This window comes from Protopterus annectens, chromosome 1.part0 (assembly GCF_019279795.1).
Source record: "Protopterus annectens isolate FY-2018-M chromosome 1.part0, PAN1.0, whole genome shotgun sequence".
Lineage (NCBI taxonomy): Eukaryota > Metazoa > Chordata > Ceratodontiformes > Protopteridae > Protopterus > Protopterus annectens.
This window is the reverse complement of record NC_056725.1, coordinates 774040878-774063856: the sequence shown is the minus strand read 5'-3', so window position 1 is coordinate 774063856 and position 22979 is coordinate 774040878. Positions and strand designations below refer to the sequence as shown.

At 40.5% G+C, this 22979-nt stretch overlaps 2 protein-coding genes across 2 annotated transcripts in view; one reads left to right on the top strand and one right to left on the bottom strand.

Moving 5' to 3' along the window:
• LOC122794474 (calcineurin B homologous protein 2-like) overlaps positions 1–19268 on the bottom strand; it is a gene marked incomplete in the record, with an annotated part of 852721 nt that extends 833453 nt beyond the window's left edge. The window contains 1 exon segment of the mRNA XM_044062900.1: positions 19056–19268.
• Positions 19269–19345: 77 nt separating this feature from the next.
• The window catches only part of TIMM50 (translocase of inner mitochondrial membrane 50), a 1096571-nt gene continuing 1092937 nt past the window's right edge, over positions 19346–22979 (top strand). Inside the window, exon 1 of the mRNA XM_044062888.1 lies at positions 19346–19639. Within this exon, the coding sequence (XP_043918823.1) occupies positions 19400–19639 (240 nt within the window). The 5' untranslated portion in view covers positions 19346–19399. The remainder of the gene's footprint in view (positions 19640–22979) is intronic.

The window sequence follows — 22979 nt, the reverse complement described above, 5'->3', positions numbered from 1 at the left end:
TTTCCTGACAAACAAAGTGCTGTCTGACTATCCACCTATTCCCAGCCACATTCCTCTTCACCTTCGCCTTTCTCTTTTGCTCTGAATAACCCAGGATTATTGGGTTCTGTCAATCATTCGGCAAGGGTACTTCATGGTCTGGATTTCCCACCCTCCTTTTATGGGCATTCCTCAGCCTCCTCGGAAATAACTTCCTTTTTCCCCCCAGAGGTTCTTCGAGACCTCTTGTCTCAGGGTACTATTCAATAGGTGCCCGTGTACCAAAAAGGGGGTTCAAAAAGGTTTCTAGTGCCCAGAAAAGAAGGTACATTGAGACCTACTCTAGACCTCTCCCATCTAAAACACTTTTCTGAAGGAGTCTTCCTTTTGGATGTTGTCCCTTCAGTCTCTTTTTCGTCTCTTGCTCCCTCAGGCCTTTCTGGTGTCTCTGGACCTCAAGGATGCTCATCTCCATATTCCGATCCATCCTCTTTTCAGGAGATTTTTGCATTTTATTGTTGCTTCCTGGCATTTTCAGTTCTGTGCCTTTCCCTTTGGCCATTCTACTGCCCCAAGGGTATTCACCAAATATTTTGCTCCTGTGATTGCCTTTTGCAGGCTTCAAGGGATCCAAATCTTTCCTTATTTGGATGACCTGTTGATTCAGGCATCTTCTCCAGAGGCCCTTTTGTAAAATAGTAGTTTTACCATCTCTCTTCTTCGGAGCCTGGAGTTCACATTAAACTTCAAAAAGTCTTCCCTGACTCATTCTCAAGATTATGTCTTTCTGGGTTGCAGGATTCAAATGGTGCAATGCTGGCATCCATGCCTCGTCCAAAGGCATTAACTCTCATTTCTTTCAAACTCTTCTTCCCCTGGCCTCCATTTCAGCCAGGAAGTTCGAGAGCTTTGGGGTTCATGGCTTCCACAATTTCAATGCTTCCTCTGGCCAAACTCCACATGAAGAAATTCCAGTGGTTTCTGAAGTCTGTGTGGCTTCAGCATGTGCATCCTCTAGACTTTCCTGTCCCCTCTTCTCCCGTGTCTCAAGAAAGAACTGTGGTGGATTCAGCAGTTGTCTCCGAATCCAGGGTTCCCTTTCAACCTCCTCTTCCCTCTCAGGATCTGTTCACAAATGCTTCGGCTGTGGGATGGGGAGCAATGTTTGGCTCCCTGAGGGTTCAAGGAGTGTGGTTGCCTCATCAGCGGAAGGAGCACATCAGCATCAAAAAGAGATGGAGAGCTCTTATGCGGGCTCTTCAGGCCTTTCATCCTCTTTTTTTTTTCTCTCCAAATCCTACTTGTCTAACTGAAGAGGTTTTCTATTTGGTGTCTTTCTTGTGACCTGGACCCACTTTCTATGGATGTTCCTTTGGTTCTCTCTTATTCGTGCGAGATTCTCAATGCTGGTATGGCCTATTCTTCTATTAAGGTCCACTTATCAGCTCTATTTGTCTGCCTTTAACTCCCCCATTAGCTTCTAGATTTGAGGCTAAGCAATTTCTTAAAGGTGTCCTTAATATCAGACCTCCCAGAAAGCCTGTTCAGCCTCCCTGGGATCTTAATTTCTTTTTGGAAAAATTGACCCAGGCTCCTTTTGAGCCTGCTGTTTTAGCTTCCTTGCAACATTGTTCTTGGAAAGACAGTTCTTTTGTTAGCTCTTACTTCTGCCAGATGGTTGTTTGAGTTGCAAGCCCTTATGGCTTGTCCACTTTTTTTGATATTTCATGAGGACAGGATGCCTTGCTTACTAATCCTTCTTTCATGCCCAAGGTGGTTAATACGTTGTCACTTAAATCGGTCTATTAATTTGCCTGTTTTTTCCCCTCTCTGCAATCTGACAGTGAGAGGATGCTGCATACCTTAGATGTGCACAGACAGCTCAGATTTTATTTGGATAAAACTAAAGCTGTCAGAAAATCTGACCAGTTATTCGTTTCCTTTCATCCTAGGTCTTTAGGTTTGGCTGTTTCCAAGCAAACTATTTCCACTCGGATTCCAAAGGATATTTCCTTTTGTTACACTTTTCATGGGGACAGCTTTTCGTCTTCTGTAAAGGCTCATTCCACTAGAGCTGTGGCTTCTTCTGGTGCTTTTTTCAAAGGCTCAGATGCCAATTCTATTCTTGAAGCTCCTACCTGGACTTCTGTGCACACCTTTACCAAACAATCTCTAGAGCTAGAGCTGGTTTTGCTGCTGCCATTCTTCATGGCTTCTTAGAAGGCTCTGCTGCTTCCTCCTCCCAAGATTTTTCTTGAGCTTTGGCACTCTCCCATTTGTAAAGAACACTGCAGTGGTGAAAGTAAGGGCACAGCACAGTTGTGTAAAATCTTACCTTAATGGTAGATGTCCTTGCCTTCACTGCTGCAGTATTCGCTCCCTCCCCTCCATCCCCTTGGTCTTTTTTCCTTCCTGGATGTGCAGATTCTCCTTGGTTTTCCTTGGACTGCTGTTCCTACTGGGGCAATCATTTCTGAGGATGGTACGCCTGAATGTCTCCTTTATGCCCTACACTATGCAAGGACTGTGCAGGTGGTGTTCAGCATACCTTAAAGCAAGGGTAGACTTTGGTAAACTGGACGGATGGTGGACTTCACGACAGGGAATCTCATTTGTAAGGAATACTGCAGTGAAGGCAAGGACATCTACCATTATGGCAAGATTTTACACATCTGTACTGTATCTCAGCATCTCTGTGTGGGTTGAACACCTCAGATCATGCATACTTACACAGGTTACTACCAGATTGTAGCTGTATTCATCCAGCTTGAGAGATTTTAGAGCTCTCATAATATCAGAGATAGAGACACCAGAAAAAGGTGATTACCATCATAGTCTTATCTGGCCTGCTAAAAGCAGAATGTGCGTGTTTAATAATGGAATCATCAATTACCAACCAAGTGTGTGTGTGTGTAGACTTAATGCAACTTTAGGGTATGCAATCTTGTGACTCCCTGTACTGAGAGTGACTTTATATTATGTGTGCAGGATGAGAGCAGCAGTGTTGTGGAACTGATCTGAGGTCGAGGCTTTTTTTTTTTTTTTGGTACCTATTATAGGAGGCTTAGGACAGTGGCAAATTCACAGAAGAGTTTAGGGGAGAAAAAGACTTTCCATTAACATTAGCAGCCAGGTTTACATTTTAGCTGTACCACTTTTCTTGTAAGGTAAATACCAAATTTTGCCCTTGATTGGGCTGTAGCTTTACATGACTCCTGTGTAACCTGCAGTCTATTTTTTTTTTACATTCCAGTGTATCACAGTGTCACAAGGGTAAGTCAATGAACAGAAGAGGCAAGAAGGCTGCAAAACAAATCATTTGGATTACAGCAGGCAAGATTTTTTTAATCCTGGCAGGCACCCAAAACTATGGTGTGGAAATTGGCATCAGGGGAGGTTGTCTGTGAATTAAATGTTTGACCCTGCAATTTTTTACTCCAGTTAAACAGTCTTTATTCTGTCTTTTGAAGGACTAATGTGTATTAGTGTGAATCACGCTGGAATACTTTACTATCGCTACTGACTGTATTAAACAGTCAAGAAAATTGCTTATTGTGTATATATGCAAATATGCATAATTTATACTCAGGCATACACTACGTACTATACATGCAATCTTTGTCAAATGTCTTAACGGTTGTATTTTTTCCTTGTGTTTCTAAGTGCCTTTCTTACCTGTAATTGTCTTTACCATTGCGGCCCAGGCCCTGGCTGAAAACAGTCCCTGGACTTGGACCAGTTTACTTACGCAGTTAAATATTTATGGGTGCCAAGCACTGGAGGAAAACAGCAAGTGCTTCAACACCCAGTACAGTGACACCAGGTGTGTGAGATTGACAGTCCCAGAGTGGGGAATATTTTCTTTCTCTGGGGATTGTGCGATCTCAGAGTTATAATTAGCAGGGGGTATAGGGGTGCAGGGGGGCTTGCCCTCCTTCAAAAACACTTGCTGTTGGCTTATTCCGTTCCAGGTTAAACCCTGGAGCATACGCAGACCCTTTCAGTATTGGTTACTTTGACCTTATGACGTCAATCTACCGAGTGTCAGAGCACTTGCTGTTCACTCCAATGCCCGCCAGCCATGTTATTTTATATATATATATATATATATAAATAAATAAACAAACATATATAAAATAAACATCCTTTTCTCAGTGTCTCTCTCTCATCTGTCATTGCCTTTGTGATTATTTATACCTGTGGCAGTTTGTCAGTCTGTACCTTGCTCAGACATTGAAATGCCATTTTTTGGTTCTTGCCTGCCTCATCTATTAATTTGTTTCCTGTTGCCATTTACTCTCAAAGCTTCCCAATAACTACTTGATAACTGAATTTGTAAGACACAACTGAGAGTCCCACCATATACATTTTGCCCTACTATCCTTCACCAATGCCATAAATCATAACCGTAATAGCAATAAACTCTCCTCAGCCATCTTCCTATATCTTTCCAAAGCTTTTGACATGGTAAACCATCAACTTCTCTGCAAACCCTGGAAAAAATCTCCCTAGACACCCATGCTTTACAATGGCTCAAGTCATATCTGGGAGGTAGACAACAGGCAGTCCTGTGGAAAGCTAACGTATCTACCCTCTTATCTATAACACTTGGAGTCCCCCAAGGATCTATCTTAGGGCCCCTCCTATTTTCCATATTCATTAATGACTTGCATAAAGTAATACCAGACACTACCTGTATTCAATACGCGGATGACTCAACCCTAATCTGTTTGCCACAACCCCAGAAGAACTACTGACACCATCTCCAAACACATTTAGCATAGTTGAAAGTGGCTCCTCTATCGCCGTCTCATACTAAACATCAAAAAAAGCAAACTGCTGTTCTCCCCATCTCATAAGACCTCCATTACATCTAACAATGGCACCATTATCTCACCAGAACCCTCAACCAAACTACTAGGAGTTATAGTCGACAACAACCTAAAGTTTGACTTGCATATCGACCACACCATCAAAACAGTAAATAAAATACTTGGCTCTCTACATAGAATCAAACCCTTCTTAACTCCCCTAGCCAGAACTGTTCTTGCTCGCACTCATCTCCTATCCACACTTCTCTATGCCTCCCCCTTATTCAGCAACCTGCAGTAAAACCTCTCCCTGAACAAGCTCACAGCCTGCTATAATCACATTGCCAGATTTGGCACCGCCTCTACCTATAGGACCCATCATTGCCACAACCTCAAAACTACTAAGCTGGCTTGAACTACCTAACCTTCTACTAACTAACCAACTAATAACTGCCCACAAGATTCTCTACCAGCCCGAATGGACAAACGATCTTAAAACTTTCATCACCTCCTACCATAACCTTAAAACTTTTCGATCCTCTAACAAAATGTTAGCTTTCACCTTCAAAGCGAACAACTCAGCTGGGGAAGCTCCGTTTATGAACTCGGTAAAGTCTGGAACTCACTTACTACAGAACTAACCTTACAACCCTCTCCAACCCAGTTAAAAAAAAAAAAAACGTACTCAATACTTAACTTTGCGATGGCTCTGTCCTTGCTCTACCCCTGACTAATTCCACACACTTTACTACTGTGCCCTCAATTAGTGTCTCTTAGCAGTGTCTCTGAATCCTAACCTATATTACTCTGCACCAACATGTGCTTAAGTGAAATTTAGAACGTATTTTATGTAACCTACAAAGAAACACACAAATGTATATGAACCTCTTGAATGTTGGGCTGGGAACTTGGAAAATGACCTACAAATATATTGTATAACCCCTATCTTGAATTATACTAATAGTGGAATGGTTTCATTATGTAAATGTGTAAACATTTCTCGGGATTGTATTTCTCTATTGTATTTTACATTGTAGTATGCTGTTCTGTCTTATGTCTACTGTATGGAGTGTTTCTCCCCGGGCCTCTGCTGAAAATGGACATATAATCCAGTTGGACCTTCCTGGTTAACAAATGTAAAATAAAATAAATATCTGATTGTAAATGTTGGCTCTATACTGCCTGCAGCATTTTACTGTTGTGCTATTACACTTTATACATTTGGTTGGCATCACTAGCACAGTAGTAGAGTATCCACATTTTTAAAATACTGTTGATAGTACTGTAAATGCATTTTGCTTATTCCATTATATTTTTGCATATTAGTTATCTAGTGTAATTCTTTGGCAGTAAAATTATTTCTCTAAGCTGCATATCCTTTGTTTTATCTTTATTATTTTAGACCGACAAGGAACCGCTGCTTTTTGGTTTGTATCTGTTCATCTACTAAAGTAATTTTTCTTCCTACTGGTTACTCTCAAGGCCTCCCAACAACTACTTAACTGAATAAAAGGCACGAAGCTGAGAGTCATGCCATATACTTGGAAATGAATTAACTGGGCACCTAGCATTTTTTGTATGCAGTGTTGTTATCCCGTTTACCTTGCACTTAATTGTCGTTTCATATTATTTCATTCTTTTTAGTCAAACTTGCAGTATAGATTATATATATGGATTAGCTACAGACTCCATTTGCTTGCAATATATTGCTATTGGCTAAACTGATACATGTAATCTGTAATTGGACTTGTTTGGGATATTTAAACTTAAGTGCATGCCCCTATCAAGTTTAATAATGTGACATGCACTCTGACACCTCAGTTTAGCAAAGTAATACCTTTACACGTTCAATATCTATGTTTATAGGCGTTTTGTATGCTTAAATGCTATTTTCAGCGGTTTGACTTCAAACTTTGTGCATGCACAAAGTGATAGCCCCCGCTCACAAAGGATGTCTGTTCCTATTTTGCATCGTGCTCTTCCCATCCCCAGTTCACAGCCAGCCTGCATTATTACATTATTTCCTCTGAACTACTCCACTTTTTCCTGCCATTATTTAATCTCTTAAAAATATAAAAAGTTCTATAAAGATGCAAGCGAAAACGATTCATTACTTCAGTCACCAAAGAAATACATGACAATACTATTCCCAATGCTATAACAGCATTATATTTCTCATTTCCCTTTCAGTCACCTGTTTTTTTTTTAAATAGTTACATTTAATATTACTAAAATGTCTATTTAATATGACATCCAAATTGCATGCTTTTTACTTAACTTGAATAAATATCTTTTACACTGTAATGAAAATTCAGAGTATTTCTTGTATATTTATTTTTTATCAGATAAATTACACCATTTTATATATTTCCAATTTATATTTCTATTATTCGAGTTATACCTTTCATACATAATGTCATCTCATACTATCTTACAAAATCTGCATCTCTCTTTTCCATTTCTGGAGCCATACACCCAAATCCTGATGCCTTTAGCCTTTCCTATGTATACAACTTAAACAGCATATCTGTTATGGTAACATCCATACCAGGATAACTGGCTATGCCATCTCAATTTCTAGAACATGTGCAATAAAGAATCAGAATTAATTCCTGTTTATCTAAACACTTTCCAGACATACTAGTGGCTACTGAAACACAGTTAAAGCCATTCACCAAAAAAGGAATAAATTGCATCTCCAGGCTATAACATTCTTAGGCTAGATAGACAAAACTAATAAATTGGAGGAGGAGCTACATTATATACAACTAGTCTACAAATTAAGGTATCACATTTAGGAACACCATAATTTCAGAACGCAGAGTTACTTATTTCATTTGATCAAAAAGCACAAGTTCAAAGTGATTGTTGGATTAAACAATCCACCTACTAAGAACTCAAATAATCATACTAATTCCATCAAACTGTCTGGTTTCACTCAGGTAATTAGCTAATCATCCAGGTATAATTCTTCGAGAAAAGCTAGATTAGATTGGGTCCTTACAATGCTTGCCGATACAATTTCTGCTGCAGGCACTTTAACTGAAACCATACGTGATCATCTCCCTACATTTAATCAGACATCAAAAACAATGCTCACAAGCACAACTACAACACTGTCAGGAGTCTCACCAACTGCCATTCAAAACACATTAACAACATTCTTTGTATGTGCAATTTGGATATTCTATACACATTACCATTAAACCATAGCTGTATTACACGTTAATGTTTTCTTATCTATGCCCTTAACACATTTGAGCCACTAAGAACCATAATAGTAAAGTAAACTTTGCTGCCTGGCTTACTAAAAACAAAGAATTAATGAAAACTAGGGACAGTGGGTTTGAAATATTGGTTAAATAAAACATACGCCAACAATAATTTAGATATTTTTGAAACTAAGTCAAACATCTCACTAAAAAAAGACAAAAAAGAATGGTGCACAAAGTTTCAAGAAAATCATAATAGAAATCCTAATCTTTTTGCTCTTCAATAAATAATACGTGCATCCAAGCAGCCTCACCCAACCCATCCCAGTCAGAATAAAATGACACTTTGGCTAAAATGTTGGTTTATGTCCGTCAGTAATCAGTACTCTCTGTCCACCAAAACAACTCCTCAACTTCATATTCTACCACTAACAATTGTAACACATGTTTCTCTCTCCAACCTATACCTACTTCTATGGTTAAAACACATTTACATAAACTTAAGCCTATAACTACTGCTCCTGATGAAATGCCTGTGAATATATCAAGATCAGCGTACTACCTTATCCTAGTTACATATACATTGATTATGTTATCAAAGAAAACTAAACTACATACCAGAACTTTGGAAAAACTTTTCCATAGCCGACTATAACCTTCTGAGAGCAGGTATAAGCAGTTTCACAGCCAGCTTCCCTTCAGTTGGAACTACCACTAATGTCCAAGCCTATACCAAAACACTATGGAGTACCTACATAGCTACATGGACTTAGCAATACCCGACAGAACTAAATCATCTTACACAAGAAAGAGTAGATCTGTCTGGTAGACAGCAGCAATAAATAAACTCTATAATAAAAGGAAAAAACTGCAGTCCAGGACCAAGAAGGAATCAGGTTGGAAGCAATCTCTCCTTTGTCTGAACAAGCAAATAAGGTCACTTGTAAAATCCTCTGAGGCTAACTTAAAGTCCAAATTGGTCACATCCAATAAGGACAATCACAAGGCCTTCTTCGCATATGTCCGCAATCTTAAATGTAACACCCAAATCTGCACTGAACTGGTGGTCAAGAACACTACATACACAAATGCCATAGATATAGCAAACTCGCTCAGACAGGTTCAGTGAAAACTTCACCACCCGCCCCCCTTATCAGTAAACCAGGTCATCCCTAGCACCTGCTACCCTTCCCTCATCACCAGGGAGCAGGTCTTTAATGCCCTCTCAAAGGCAAAAAATACAGTCTCCATGGGATCAGACATAATCTCTGGCTGCGTCCTAAATGAACTCAGGCAAGAGCTCTCAGCACCATTAGACACCACAGAGGTTCCTGAGCAGGAAAATCCAGGGTCTTAAACACCTATCCTATACAGATAGGCTAAAAGCCCTGCCCCTCTACTCAGTGTCATATAAACTGCTCATAGGTGACCTCTATCTGGCACAGAAGACCGTCTCAGACTCAGGATACTCAACAACTCCATCCAGGCTAAGTCAAACTCTATTCACTCAAACACACACGCAAGGCCTCAACCTGGTCTGTGACATTAATACAACTTGTTGGTGGGATAGATTTGTGTCCCAAAAACTCCATCTGTGGAATAGATTCCCTCTCCATGTCAAGCAGAGTACCTCACTAGCTCTCTTTAAGAGGAAACTGGATGACTGAATGGGAAACAGAAAACACATGCCTGGGATCCCAACTGTGTCCCTGCTGGACAGGAGAAACAAGTGCTGACTTTGTGGGAATATGAGAGAAATTCTTGGCTAGGATAAGGGCCTCCGGGCCAATAGCCTAGTATCGTATCGTCCTATAAACATATCCTACCTTTACATAAAAGGGTAGGTCATCCACTGACCTCTTCAATTACAGACCAATTGCAAGCTTATCATCTTTATGTAAAAATACTAGAGAAATGAATCCACGCACAACTCTTAAAATAGATTGCTGACAATTTTGCACAACAAAGCATGGTTTTAGACCCAACCATAGCACAATTACAGTTCTACTAAGTTTCACAGAAACAATTAAAAATAGAACTTTGGTTAATATTGCTTACACCATTTTCCTGGATCTAGTGGAGGCCTTTGACGGTGTCTTCCACTAAAAAAATCCTTTACAAAACTATCCACAGTAGGATTACATCAATTATCTCTTAAACAGTTCCAAAGCTCTCTTTCTAAAAGCCAAGCTGTCAAATGGCAAAAAGATTACTCCTTCTTCTTGTCCACATTTGTTGAAGTACCTCATGATCCATATTGGGTACTGGGTTCCTTAATGTTTAACATTTTTCACTGATTTTCTTGCTGCCCCTTCTCCAATATGTAGACGATTCTACTCTTAGCTGCTCAGTGAAAATCTGATCCTCACATCAATAACCTTATACAACGGTCTTTTATAGCAAGTGAAATTTGACTTGATGACTTACAGCTTTTCCTCAATGCAAAGAAAGCTAAGCCAATGCTATTCACTCCAAAACAATTCTCTGCCTGAGAGTCTCTACTTGAGAACTTCTAAGAACTCTACCAAAATAGAGCTAGAGACACACAAATTCAACTTCTTGGTATCATCTTTGATGAACACCTGAAATTTGAGCAACACATCCTTCAAATAACTAATAACGCCTCAAAAACTGAGATCATGATATAGGATAAATGTACAAAAACAATATTTAAATCAGCAAAGTTGCAGTACCAAGAAAATATCAATCTGAGACAAAAATGTGATATAAAGGAACTAGAGCAGGAGAGAGTATATAGATATCTGAATTGAAGGTTCGGCAACAAAACATGAACAAATGCGAATAATACTCATTAAGGAATACTTCAGAAGACTAAAACCAATACTAAAAACAGAGCCTTGACATCTAGAAATAAAGTCGAAGTTATAAACCAATTTGCTCTTATTGTTCTAACTTACAGTTTTGGAGTCACTGACTGGCCCCGAAAGGTATTGGATCAGTTGGACAGGAAAACAAAAAAAAAAAAGTTTCACAGTTATTAAAATGATATATAAAAATCAGTGTATACCAAAAATTATTTATTCAACATTCTGATGGAGATATGGACCTCCTCATCAGTTCCAAACATAGTGAAAATTTTAAAGCATGAGGAGGAGAAGTCTGAAATTACTTCCCTGCTTAGTTTACCAGAAGCATATGTAAAGCAGGAATGGAAATTAAACCAGAAGTAGACCAAAAAAAAAAAAAAAAAAAATCAGACAGCAACTGAATGTGCCACAGAACAAAAGAAAGAATAAAAGGGTTAGATGAAAAGCAAGGAATGTGGAAAGGGCATAAATATTGTGGCAAGTATGAGATCACCTCATGTTGTTCAGGATTTGATGCAGCAATGGTTGATGAGGAGCAAACTGAAACCAAAGATGAGAGTTTAAAAATGGCAGCCCAGGATACTGAACTACGTACACATTGGTTTACGAAGACTACTGAACATGAGTAAGAAAAAGACAAATGCAGGTTCTGTTAAAACTGCAAACAGTCGCACACCTTGTTGCAGGGTGTGATACACTCATGGCAGAAGGCCTGTATACTGAAGGGCACAATAATGTGGCAAGACTGTTGCACTAGGGATTGTCAAAACACTACTTAACACCTTTACTGAATTATCACTTAAACCATAGGTAGGTACTAGGCTATCTGCCCGAAGACATTTATAAGCCTAGTCAGAGTGTGTCAGCTTTCGCCACCCTATTGATTATTTAACTGAGCCTCCATCAAGAAGAGCCAATGAAGTGATCCCAGAGGTGTATTTTCTGTTACCCATCCACTCGTGAAGGTTTCTCTTGAAGAGTGTTAGTGAGGGGCTCTGCCTAATGTAGTTAGCAATTTTGTTCCAAAGCATGGGGAGTCTCTGTAACATGAATCTATCCCTCCAGCATGGTCTATTTATTGTTGTGGCGAGGTTTAGCTCACTAGAGCAAGTGGCTCGCAGTAACTTGGATTTCTTTAGGTGGAGCATGTCCATCAATTCTGAGTTGGACATGGCTTTGTAAGTCAGGCAGAGATCTACTCTGAGTAAGTGATATGCGAGTGAGCACAGCTGGAGTTTTTTCAGTCGGGCTGCATAGGACATATGTTTGTGGCCAGTAATCCTCTTGGTGAGGTACTTTTGTGGTCTTTCCAGCTGTTGGAAGTGTCTTGTGAGGTACATCCAAAATGGGGCATTGTAATCTATGATGGGTCTGATGAGTGACGAGTAGAGGGGTACTATAACCTCTATTTCTAGATACTAACCATTTAGTAATTAGATGGGCTACATAGAAGGATTTCCTAACTACTTTGGCAATATGATTGTCAAAGGAGAGATTACTATCTACCTGGTTCCCCAGATCTCTTATTACCTCTTCTGTATTAAGGGGGCTGCCACCTATGTGGTAATTCATGGGTGTTTTGTTTTTCCCAGATGAGATGACTATGCATTTTTTGGCATTTAGCTTGAGACCATGACTTTGACACCACATGTTCTTCTCAGTAAGGCCCTTTTGGAGAATGTCCGTGTCAGTCAGAGTGTCAATTATGGCTCCCAGTTTGCAGTCATCGGCAAACTTGGTTAGCCATAGTCCTCCTGTGTTTGCCTGTACTTCTGAGAAGTATATGCCGAACAGTAGGGGTCACAGGACTGAGCCTTGTGGACACCGCTATTCTTACTGTGTGAGTTCCGCCTGTAAGCCAGTTGACAACCCATCTCATGACGTAGGGGTTTATGTTCAGGCTGGTGAGTTTTCTATAATTCCCGAGTGGGGAATGGTGTCAAAAGCCTAGGCGAGGTCAAGGTAGGCTGTGTGAACTACCTTCCCCTCATCTATGGCCTTGGTGACTGTCTCGAAGAAATCAACCAGATTTAGTAGGCATGATCTGCCCTTAAAGCCGAACTGGGTCGGGTCAAGTGTTTGGAGGTTCCCAATGTCTTTGTTAATGAGTTCCATGATGATGTGCTCCATAGCCTTGCAGACCAGGCTAGTTAGGCTTATAGGGCGATAAGTTACCAGGGTCAGTTGTGGCCCCTCCTTTGTGGAGAGGAATAACCATTGCTGTGCGCCATTCTATGGTCACGTAGCCTGTGGAGAGGCTGAGGTTGAACAGTGTGCTTAGGTAGGGGTTAGTTTGTTCTGTAGTTCTTGCAAGACGCAGCCTGGGACACCATCTGACTCCATTGACGCTTGGCTTTTGGCTTTTGAAAGGGCCGTTTTCATCTGTGTGTCTGTGAGTTCTGGGACACTACACTTTTCTGGTATTGTTGTGAGCCCTTTCATGGTGAGAGGGGGGTGAAGTTTGCACTAAATCTATCTGCCACGATGTTGGCAATATCAGTGGGTTCAGTATATTTTGTGCTATTTTGCACAAGAGCATATCTGCGAGTTGCCACTTAGGATTCCTGACATAGCTAAGGAAGGCTTTGTGGTTATCTTTCGAATCCTTGGCTATTCTTCTTTCGAAGTTAGCCTTGGAGGATTTTATGAGGGACCGTAATTTCTTACCAATACTGATCAGGGACGTCTTTCTTTCTTGGGATTTGCTTTTTTTCTGAACTAGTTTCCTCCTTCTATTGTATAGCCTGCTTATGGCAGGGGTCCACCAGACTGGTTTCCTTCTCTTAGGGGAGTGAGTCTTGGTTTTGCTATGTATGGCATGATCCATGCATCCTTGCAGGTGCTCATAGAGAGCATTTGTAAAGGTTCCTGCATCTTGGACACATCCTTTAGCGTGGGGGCTGCGAAACTTACCACCTCTGTCTTAAGTAAGGTGAAGTTTGCTACAGAAGTTTTTCACTGTGGTTTCCTTGGTTGGAGGTGGTGATGTGGTGTGGACATCCAGAGTGATTAGTTTATGGTCTGATCTAACCAGTGACGGGTTGACCTCCGGTGTGGAACACCTGTCGCCCATGTTGGTGATGACCAGGTCCAATATGTTTTCACCTCTGGTAGGGGAGTTTACCAGCTGATCCAGGGCATTTGAGTTGATCAATTCCAGGAAGCGCTGGACCTGGGAGTTTGTACTTTAATAGTTTTCCCAGTTAATGGTAAGGTAATTGATATCCCCAATATCAGGGTGTTCGGTAGGACCTTCATGTTTTCCAGTGCCTCCAGAAAGGTGGAGTGGTGGTCCTGAGTCATAGAAGGTGATCTGTAGCAGGCCACAATTTGCACTGCAGATTTGCCTGATGTTAATTGCACATGGATGATCTCGGAGGTATCATGCTGCGCCACTAACCTGGAGGTGTAGGTATCCTTGATGATATTGATACACCCCCTCCTCCTTTTGTGTTTCGGCCCATGTTCTGTGGCCGAAATGTGTGGTATGAGTTGTAGCCCGGTAGTGCTGGGGTGCTCTGTGGAGCCTTGAACCAGGTTTCAGTTACTGCACAGATGTCGACGTTCTCCATACTGAGGAGTGCTTTAAGCACGTGCATTTTGAGATTTAAACTCCTGGCGTTGAGTAGCATAACCCTCATTTTTTTTATTTGTGCTGTTTATGGAGGTGGGTTTGACTTTTGAGTCTTGCCTAAAAAAGGCACTATGGGGGCAGCAAGAGCCTTGGCCAGTATTCGAAAGCCTAGGGGTGACAGGTGCAAGCCATCTCTTGCAAAGTCAGCGAGGCTTGTTGAGCATGTCGTCCCAGGCTGACAGACACTGGATCCCCTTTGAATGACACCAGAAGCTTAGCCAAACTTGTTCACAGTTACAAACATTAAACATCACATATATATTTTTACACAATCATCTTCAATCCAACATTACATAAACTGATCATTCATGCCTTTCTTTAAACCTCACTCTTCCTTCTTCTTCTTTCGGCTTTTCCCGGTTAGGGGTCGCCACAGCGGATCACCTGTCCGCTCATGATTGGCAGTGGAGTTTTACTGTGTCGAGTTGCCAGCCCGGTGCCCAACCTTCCACAGAAGGCACGCACATGCATACACTCATGCCTAGGGCCAATTTAGAGTGTCCAATCCACCTACAGCATGTCTTTGGGATGTGGGAGGAAACTGGAGCACCCGGAGGAAACCCACGCAATCACAGGGAGGACATGCAGACTCCACACAGAAGTCACCCCAGCCGAGGATCGAACCAGAGAACCTCTTGCTGTGAGGTGGCAATGCTAACCGCTGCACCACCGTGGCCGCCAACATTATTCTGCATGTATTGTTTTCATAATTCCCATTTTTTCTATGGGATTTGCTCCTACAATTGTTTAAAGATCCTACTTCCAAGTTCTTTTGTCTCTGTTACAGTATTCACTACTTCAAATACAGTTGGTTTAGATGTTGATTTCCATTTGAAAGCCTACAAAATTAAGATTAACAAGGCTTTACTATGTCTAGGCAATGTAGAGCCTGTATCCCAGCTCAAAAAAAAAAAATAATTTCCTAAGTTACACCCATTTGCACACTCAATATTTCTGGCAGAGTATTCTGTAGGGAATTTATAAAAACTGCCAACTCACAAAACATAGGTTTCCAGTTCACTTTCTTCCCCATCACACCTCCAACATTTGCCATCTACCAGAAAAATGTCTGCTTGGGGTATAAAAATACCTATGCAAACACTTCCAAGCAAAAGTCCTGAATCAGACTTTGTTGCATATCTGGAAGCAATACATATGTCTTCCAATTGTTTCCTTGTGGAATGCTTATCCACTCTCTCTTCCCAATCTTTTCTAACCTCCTTGGATTGTTTTTTATAGTTATTGTGTAACTTTTTATATGCCCTACTATTAACCCTTTTTAAACAGCAGCTTCTGTTCTAGATTCAAACTAAAAACTCTACCAGAGCACATCTTTCACTTCGGAACCACTATCTCTTTCTATTTGCCTATATTCGGATATCAATCCCTGTTATGGAAGGCAGTATTCTGTAATCCAAATGTCTTCTTGGCCTCTTCCCATTCTATTACCTTTCCCCACTCTAGTCATTTGCTCCCAATATCTTGGTTTCTTTGACATTTTTCTTCAGCAAATTCTAACCCCCCCCCCCCCAACCATCTTGTCTATTCTCTGTAGCAAACACTATAATATTGAAGTAGTTGAAAAGCACTGGAAACATGAACCACAAAAGTACTGCAGAGAATAATGAAGTTTATATCACATGGGATCACCCATTACCAACAGTATTAAAAAAAAAAATACATATCACTGAGACAGATACCTGGTGTCAAAGCAATGTCCCTTTTGGTATGTACCTCGCAAGACATCTACAACAACTGGAAAAACCACAGAAATACCTTACAAAGAGGATTACTGGCCTCAAACAGATGCCCTTCACAGACCGTCTAAAAAAACTACAACTTTATTCCATTGCATATCGCCTACTCAGGGGCGATCTCTGCCTAACATACAGAGCTGTTGGACATGCTCCACTTAAAGAAATCCCAATCCCTCCGAGCTACACGCCCTATGAGACCTAAACCTTGTCAACATAATAAACAGAACATGCTGGAGGGATAGATTCCTGTCCCAGAGACTTCCCATACTCTGGAATAGACTACCTATATATGTCAAACAGAGCTCCTCATTAGCACTCTTCAAGAAAAATCTTGATGATTGGATGGGAAATTCACCCCAGGGATCACTTCTGTGGCTCTGCTCGACAGGGGCACAGGAAAATAATTTTCTTGGGTGGCGAAAGCCAGGGTACATTTTTTTTGGCTAGGCTTATATAGGCCCTAGGGCCAATAGCCTAGTACCTACCTATGAACTTATTAAAAAAGAAATAGTGCAAGAAAACCTGATATAGCAGTCTGAAAAAATGTAAAAATAGCATTGATTATTGCAATTGCTACATGCAGTGATTAACAGTGTCTTAAACACTGAGAGACATACAGTCATAAAATATCAGGATTTGCAGACAGAAATGAAAGCAATGTGTGAGGATACCCAGACAGTTCCAACAGTAGTAGGAGCAGCAGGTCGAACAAAAAAGAACTTGCAGTCCTATTCAGATATGAAGCAGATTCATGTAACTCTGCATGAATTACAGGAGGAGTCAGTTCTGGGCACACTGCTCTTCACAGCACCCACACTTTTGGCTAACATCAAAGACTGAAACGATACTAATTTCATGAACTTTAATCATTCCCTAACTTACGAATGGGCTCTGTTCCCTTCATGGTATTAAAACTCAAAAAGAATTGAAGAAATTAAACCGAAGGATAAAACCTTACCTGACTCAGCTAGTAGAAATACTGCAACTGTCTACTTACTTCCATCGCTTCTCCACACTCACCATTCTTTACAAACCTTCTCTAATCAATTATAAAAACTTCAACAATGCTGTAAAAAATCTACCTTGCAGAGTTCATCACTGTAATGCTCTCAAACATTTAAACTGGTTAGAGTTACCCCATGCTCTTACTTAAACAAATATTTGCTACATACAAAATGCTTAATTCCCCAAATAAAAGCCCTGGTATTCTAAATATTGTCCAGCCACATTTCCCCAAGTAGAATCAGATAAACCACTTCTTGCTATAACTATAATGAAATCCAGCAGCACTGCTGGCAATAGTGTTTAGTGTAGTTGCATTTAAAAAAAATGGATCAATATACTTTATCCAGTTAGGCAAATTGAATCATTTACTCTAAATCTAAAATAAATAAAAACATCCTAGAGATAAATGGACATGTACTCACCCAGTTCCTGGCTAAAGTTACTGTACCCAAATATTCTACTCTAAAAATACAGTTAATCTCATTTGGGATTACACAGTAAAATAATTTACTCAAAACTAATATTCTCCTTAACTTAATTTGTTTTAGCATTTCTTTTCTTATATTCTTCTCTTATATTCTTTACTTCCCTTACTACACTATATTACTTTCACCTTTTCTTTTAGCTCCTATCTTTCACTATAAATAAATCCTCAATCTTTTTAACTATACCTATCATGGCATTGTAATTTATATTTTATGGCACTTTATTTACATTTCAAATTTATTTTTATAGAATGAATTAATATTAACTTACCCTTTTTATGTTTTTATTGCAATTTTTGTAACTTTTGTATCTTGGAGATTTTCTCCTCGGACATCAAAAAGGTCTTTTCTATAGAACTATCCCGGTAAACAAACGCAATAAAAATAACACACACACACACACACACACACACACACACGCAATATACCATACCTCTGAACTGTCTAGATTATCGCAGACTGTCCAGATTTTTGCTTCATAGTTTTGGCCTGTTTCTCATACAATTTCTGGTTTTCGGGCAATTACTGAGGATTGAAATCACCGAATATTGACATACATTTGAGTTTCCGACTTCATATCCTTCTGTAAACCCATGCTAATAGAAATCCTGTTATTCTAACAACTTTCTAAGTTTACAAAAGCAATACTTCAGAATATGTCCCTATTATGGGGCCTTTGCCTTTCATTATTTTTGCTAGTTAGTCCTTGTGCCAAGAGGTTGAGAGGTGTGCAAGGTACGTATATAGCACACACTCAGGTTCACAGGTAAATATTAACCTATTTTTTGCAGACTATTATAAGTTAAGGTAATAATATCCTGTACTCTGTATTTGTGAGGTAAAAGCCTACAATCATACTAATTACGCCCCTCATAGTAAGGTACCCATTTATTAACCAGGTAGATAAATGAAAATACAGTCCGAGCCTACAATCATACCAATTACGCCCCTCATAGTAAGGTACCCATTTATTAACCAGGTAGATAAATGAAAATACAGTCCGTTTTCTGGTATAACGTAGAAACAATGTTTGAGTACGTGACTTGCTCAAGTTCACACCGTAACCAAAACAACGGCTGACGGAATCAGACCCTGTTATACAAGAATTACAGCTGACAGCAGATGACAGGTAACCCTCTGCCCCAGCCCACATACAGTAGTACGTCTCATACCAGAACTTATAGCCTGCAACTCCTCATTTAGAGTTAAAAAAAAGTCAACGCTCCATGTTGAAAGGATCCATTATACTTTCATTGTTAACATATGGTAAAAGTACTGAATCATATTAATTCACAAAAGAGCATTTTACAAACATAAAGTAGTTCATTGTAATCGTGCTGTTACCTTCCTATACACAGTTGTAGGATATGAGGCAGTGAGCTTCCCACATTTTGGTAACGGAATGTTAAGAACTTTCAATCCATCTTTTAGTTGCAGTCCCTGAACTACCTAAAAATTTCGAGCCACTTATTTAAACCTGCGAAGTGCAAATACTTCCTGAAAGTACTTCTTTGTGACTGGCATCTGATAACAGCTCACGAAGCTTCTCATTCGACACCGAGGTTTAGCGTCTAACTCAGACTCTAAAGTGGCGACCGTGCTCCACCCCCGTTTTCAGTAACCCCACCTCTTAGTCTTTTGCTAGTCCCTCCGCCAATAGGGCCTTATTGCCCTTGAACGTAGCCAAGATGGCAGCGTCGTGTTTTGTACCCATGTGTATTCGGGCTAGTCGGAGTATTTGTGCCACAGTACCTCGCCTACGTGATAATTCTTGTAGTTACGTAATTCGAAATAAAAGGGAGGTAAAGTGGCTTTTGGTGGGTGGTGGACGGACATTTTCAGTGGAGCCTGATAAAGGAGTGGATGGAGGAAAGGGGACTGGTGGTCTGGCACAGGCCATTCTTCAGGAGAAACTCCAGCAACAGCAGGTGAGTGAAGGCTAACTGTCTACTGAACACCTTTGTCATCTGGTTAAGGGTTCTGACAATTTACTGTTATGCATTTATATTTGTGTGTTTTTTTTTATAACTCGCTTTCTTATCCCTAAGCAACAGAAAATTGATAAGGTATCTTGAAATAGATGCATGCAAGTGTGTGACTTTACCTAAACTCAGATCAGCTAGGGTTGTCATACTGACAGGCATGCATTCTTTTTGTTGCGTCTCTGAAATGGTTTCACGTTAATGTGTGTCATTGTTCGGCTTAAAAGAAGATGTTCTTGCAAGAGCATGTAGAGATAGAGCTGTTTCTTTAGTCATCTATTTGTTAATTAGGTATACCTGTAACTGTCCAGATTTTGGTTTCGTGTTTTTGGTGTGTTTCTCCTAAAATTTATGGTTCTCTGGCAAAGTACTGAGGATTGAAGTCACAGCATACTGGCGTACAGTTGAGTTTTAAACTTCCTATTCTTCAAAAAGTGCATGCTAACATAAACACTGTTATTCTAAAAACTAGGTTTACATGGGCAGTATTTAAAATAATGTCCCTATTTTGGGGCTTCCTCCAGATTTCTTACACTGAGAAGTATGTAATTGGCTGTCTTAAGTAGGCAAATCCCCATTGTTATGGAACTCCCCAGAAGTAGTACATATTACCTGTTAAACAAGCATGCTGCATCATAAAGATATCCGAGAACATTACTTGTGTGGTCAGGTAAATGATGTGACACTATAATAAGTAAATACAGTTTCTTGAAAGGGGTAAATTAAGGAATGGTGTACTTAAATAGATTGTCAGGATCATTGCTTAATGTGCTTAGGCTCAGATGACCTCTACTTTTTGTTTGTTTTGTGTCCTTTTGTTGTTATGATAGTTTGTCCATTGGAACTATAGTTGCATTTAAATGTTTGTTTCAGTTAAGATATACATATCTTGTTTGTTAGTACTATCTGAATGTCATCACCTGATGTAATGCTTTTCTGTTGTATTGTCTTATGTTTACTGGTCAGATTTAACCTGCATGTGTCTGTTGTGTACGTATTCGTAGCAGATATGTTATAAATGCTTTGTTTTATCTCCATATAGTTTCATAGTTTAGTACTAGGCTATCTGCACTGGGGCATTTGTAAGCCTAGCCATAGTGATGTGGCTTATGCCACCCCATGAAATGGTACAAAAAATGTACAGAATACATTTAGAATACTGTGCCTCTGTCTAGTAGTGACACAATGAAGGTCCCCTTGTATAATAGAATTAGTTTACTGTGCCTCTGTCTAGCAGTGACACAGATGTGACCCCTGGGATAAATTTACGATCTCCCATCCACTCCTCAAGATTTCTCTTGAAGAGAGTCAGTGAGGGGCTCTGCCTAATACGAACTGGGATTGTCCTATTCATACTTGTGCAGAGGTTTAAGTCTTTAGCTCTCGTGGTCCTGATAGACTTGGATTTTTTGAGGTGGAGCATGTCCATCAGATCCTGATTGGACATGGCCTTGTATGTCAGGCAGAGATCACCTCTGAGCAGGCGGTATGCTACTGAATAGAGCTGAAGATTCTTTAGTCTGGCAGAATAAGACATATGTTGGAGACCCTTGATCCTCTTGGTGAGGTACTTTTGTGGTCTCTCCAGCTGTTGCAAATGCCGGGTGAGGTACATACCAAATGGGGCATTGTACTCGATCATGGGTCTGATGAGGGAGGAATATAAGGGTACAATGACATCCTTGGATCTGGATGTGAATCCCTTCATGATGAGGTGTGCAAGGTAGAATGTTTTTCTAACCACTTTGGCAACGTGGGTATCAAATGAGAGGTCGCTGTCGACTTGGGTCCCTAGATCTCTGATTACTTTTTCCATACTCAGTGGGTTGCTGTCTATGTGATAATTTGTGGGTACTTTGTTTTTCCCAAAGGGGATGACTATACATTTTTTGGCATTTAGTTTAAGGCCGTGACTCCGGCACCAGTTGTCCGTTTCTGTGAGGCCTTTTTGTAGGATGTGTGTGTCTGCTGGTGTATCGACTATGGCGCCTAGTTTGCAGTCATCTGCGAACTTTGTCAGCCACAGCCCTCCCGTGTTTGCTTTAACATCTGAGAAATAAATGCTGAACAAGAGGGGTCCCAGGACAGATCCCTGTGGGACACCACTTGTGACTGGCTTTGAGTCTGACATTGCTCCAGCGATTTTAACTTTATGGGTTCTGTCCTTTAGCCAGTTTGCAACCCATCTAGTGACATAAGGGTTTACTTTTAAGCTGTTGAGCTTATCTATGATGCCTGAGTAGGGTATTGTGTTGAAGGCCTTAGCCAAGTCCAGGTATGCTGTATGGACTGCTTTGCCCTTGTCAATGGCTCTAGTGACTGTTTTGAAAAAGTCAACCAGGTTTAAAAGGCAGGATCTGCCCTTTACAAAGCCGAACTGGGTGGGGTCAAGTGTCTGTAGGTCCCCTATGTCTCTGTTTATGAGTTCCATAATGATTCTTTCCATAGCTTTGCAGACCAGGCTGGTTAAGCTTATGGGGCGGTAGTTTCCAGGGTCTGTAGAGGCACCCCTCTTGTGGAGTGGGACCACTGTTGCTGTACGCCAGTGTTCAGGTACATATCCCGAAGTAAGGCTAAGGTTAAATAGCATTTTTATGTGTGGGTTTAGCTCCTCTTGGAGTTCACATAACACGCAACCCGGGATACCGTCAGGTCCCATTGATGCTGTGTTTTTTGCTTTGTTTAGGGCGGTTCTCACTTGGACATCTGAGATGACAGGGAGATTACATTCAGCTGGGATAAGTATTTCTTCTTTTGGGGGTGAAGGAGGGGAGAAATTTTCACTGAACCTGTCAGCCAGAATGTTGGCAATATCTGTGGGTTCAGTGTATTTTTTATTGTTGTGAACCAACTCTGAGCATATCTGAGGGTTTCCGCCCAGGTTTCTAACATAGCTGAAGAAGGCTTTGTGGTTATCTTTAGTGTCCTTAGCCATTTTTCTCTCAAAGTTGGCCTTGGATGTTTTTATGAGAGAATGTAGTTTTCTGCTAATGTTGATCAGAGATGTCTTCCCTTCATGGGATTTTGCTCTGACGTGCAGTAGCTTCCTTCTTTTGTTATACAATTTGTGAGGTCCAACAGACAGGACGCTTACCTTTGGTGGACAGGGACTTGGATTTGTTTGGGATTGCATGATCCATGGATTCTTGGAGATGTCCATAGAAAGCATTTGTGAAGGATTCGGCATTGTGGGATGTGGTATCCACTGGCACAGTGGGCTTAAAGGATACCATCTCAGTCTTAAGAAGAGTGAAGTCTGCTTTTGAGAAGTTTTTCACTGTGGTCT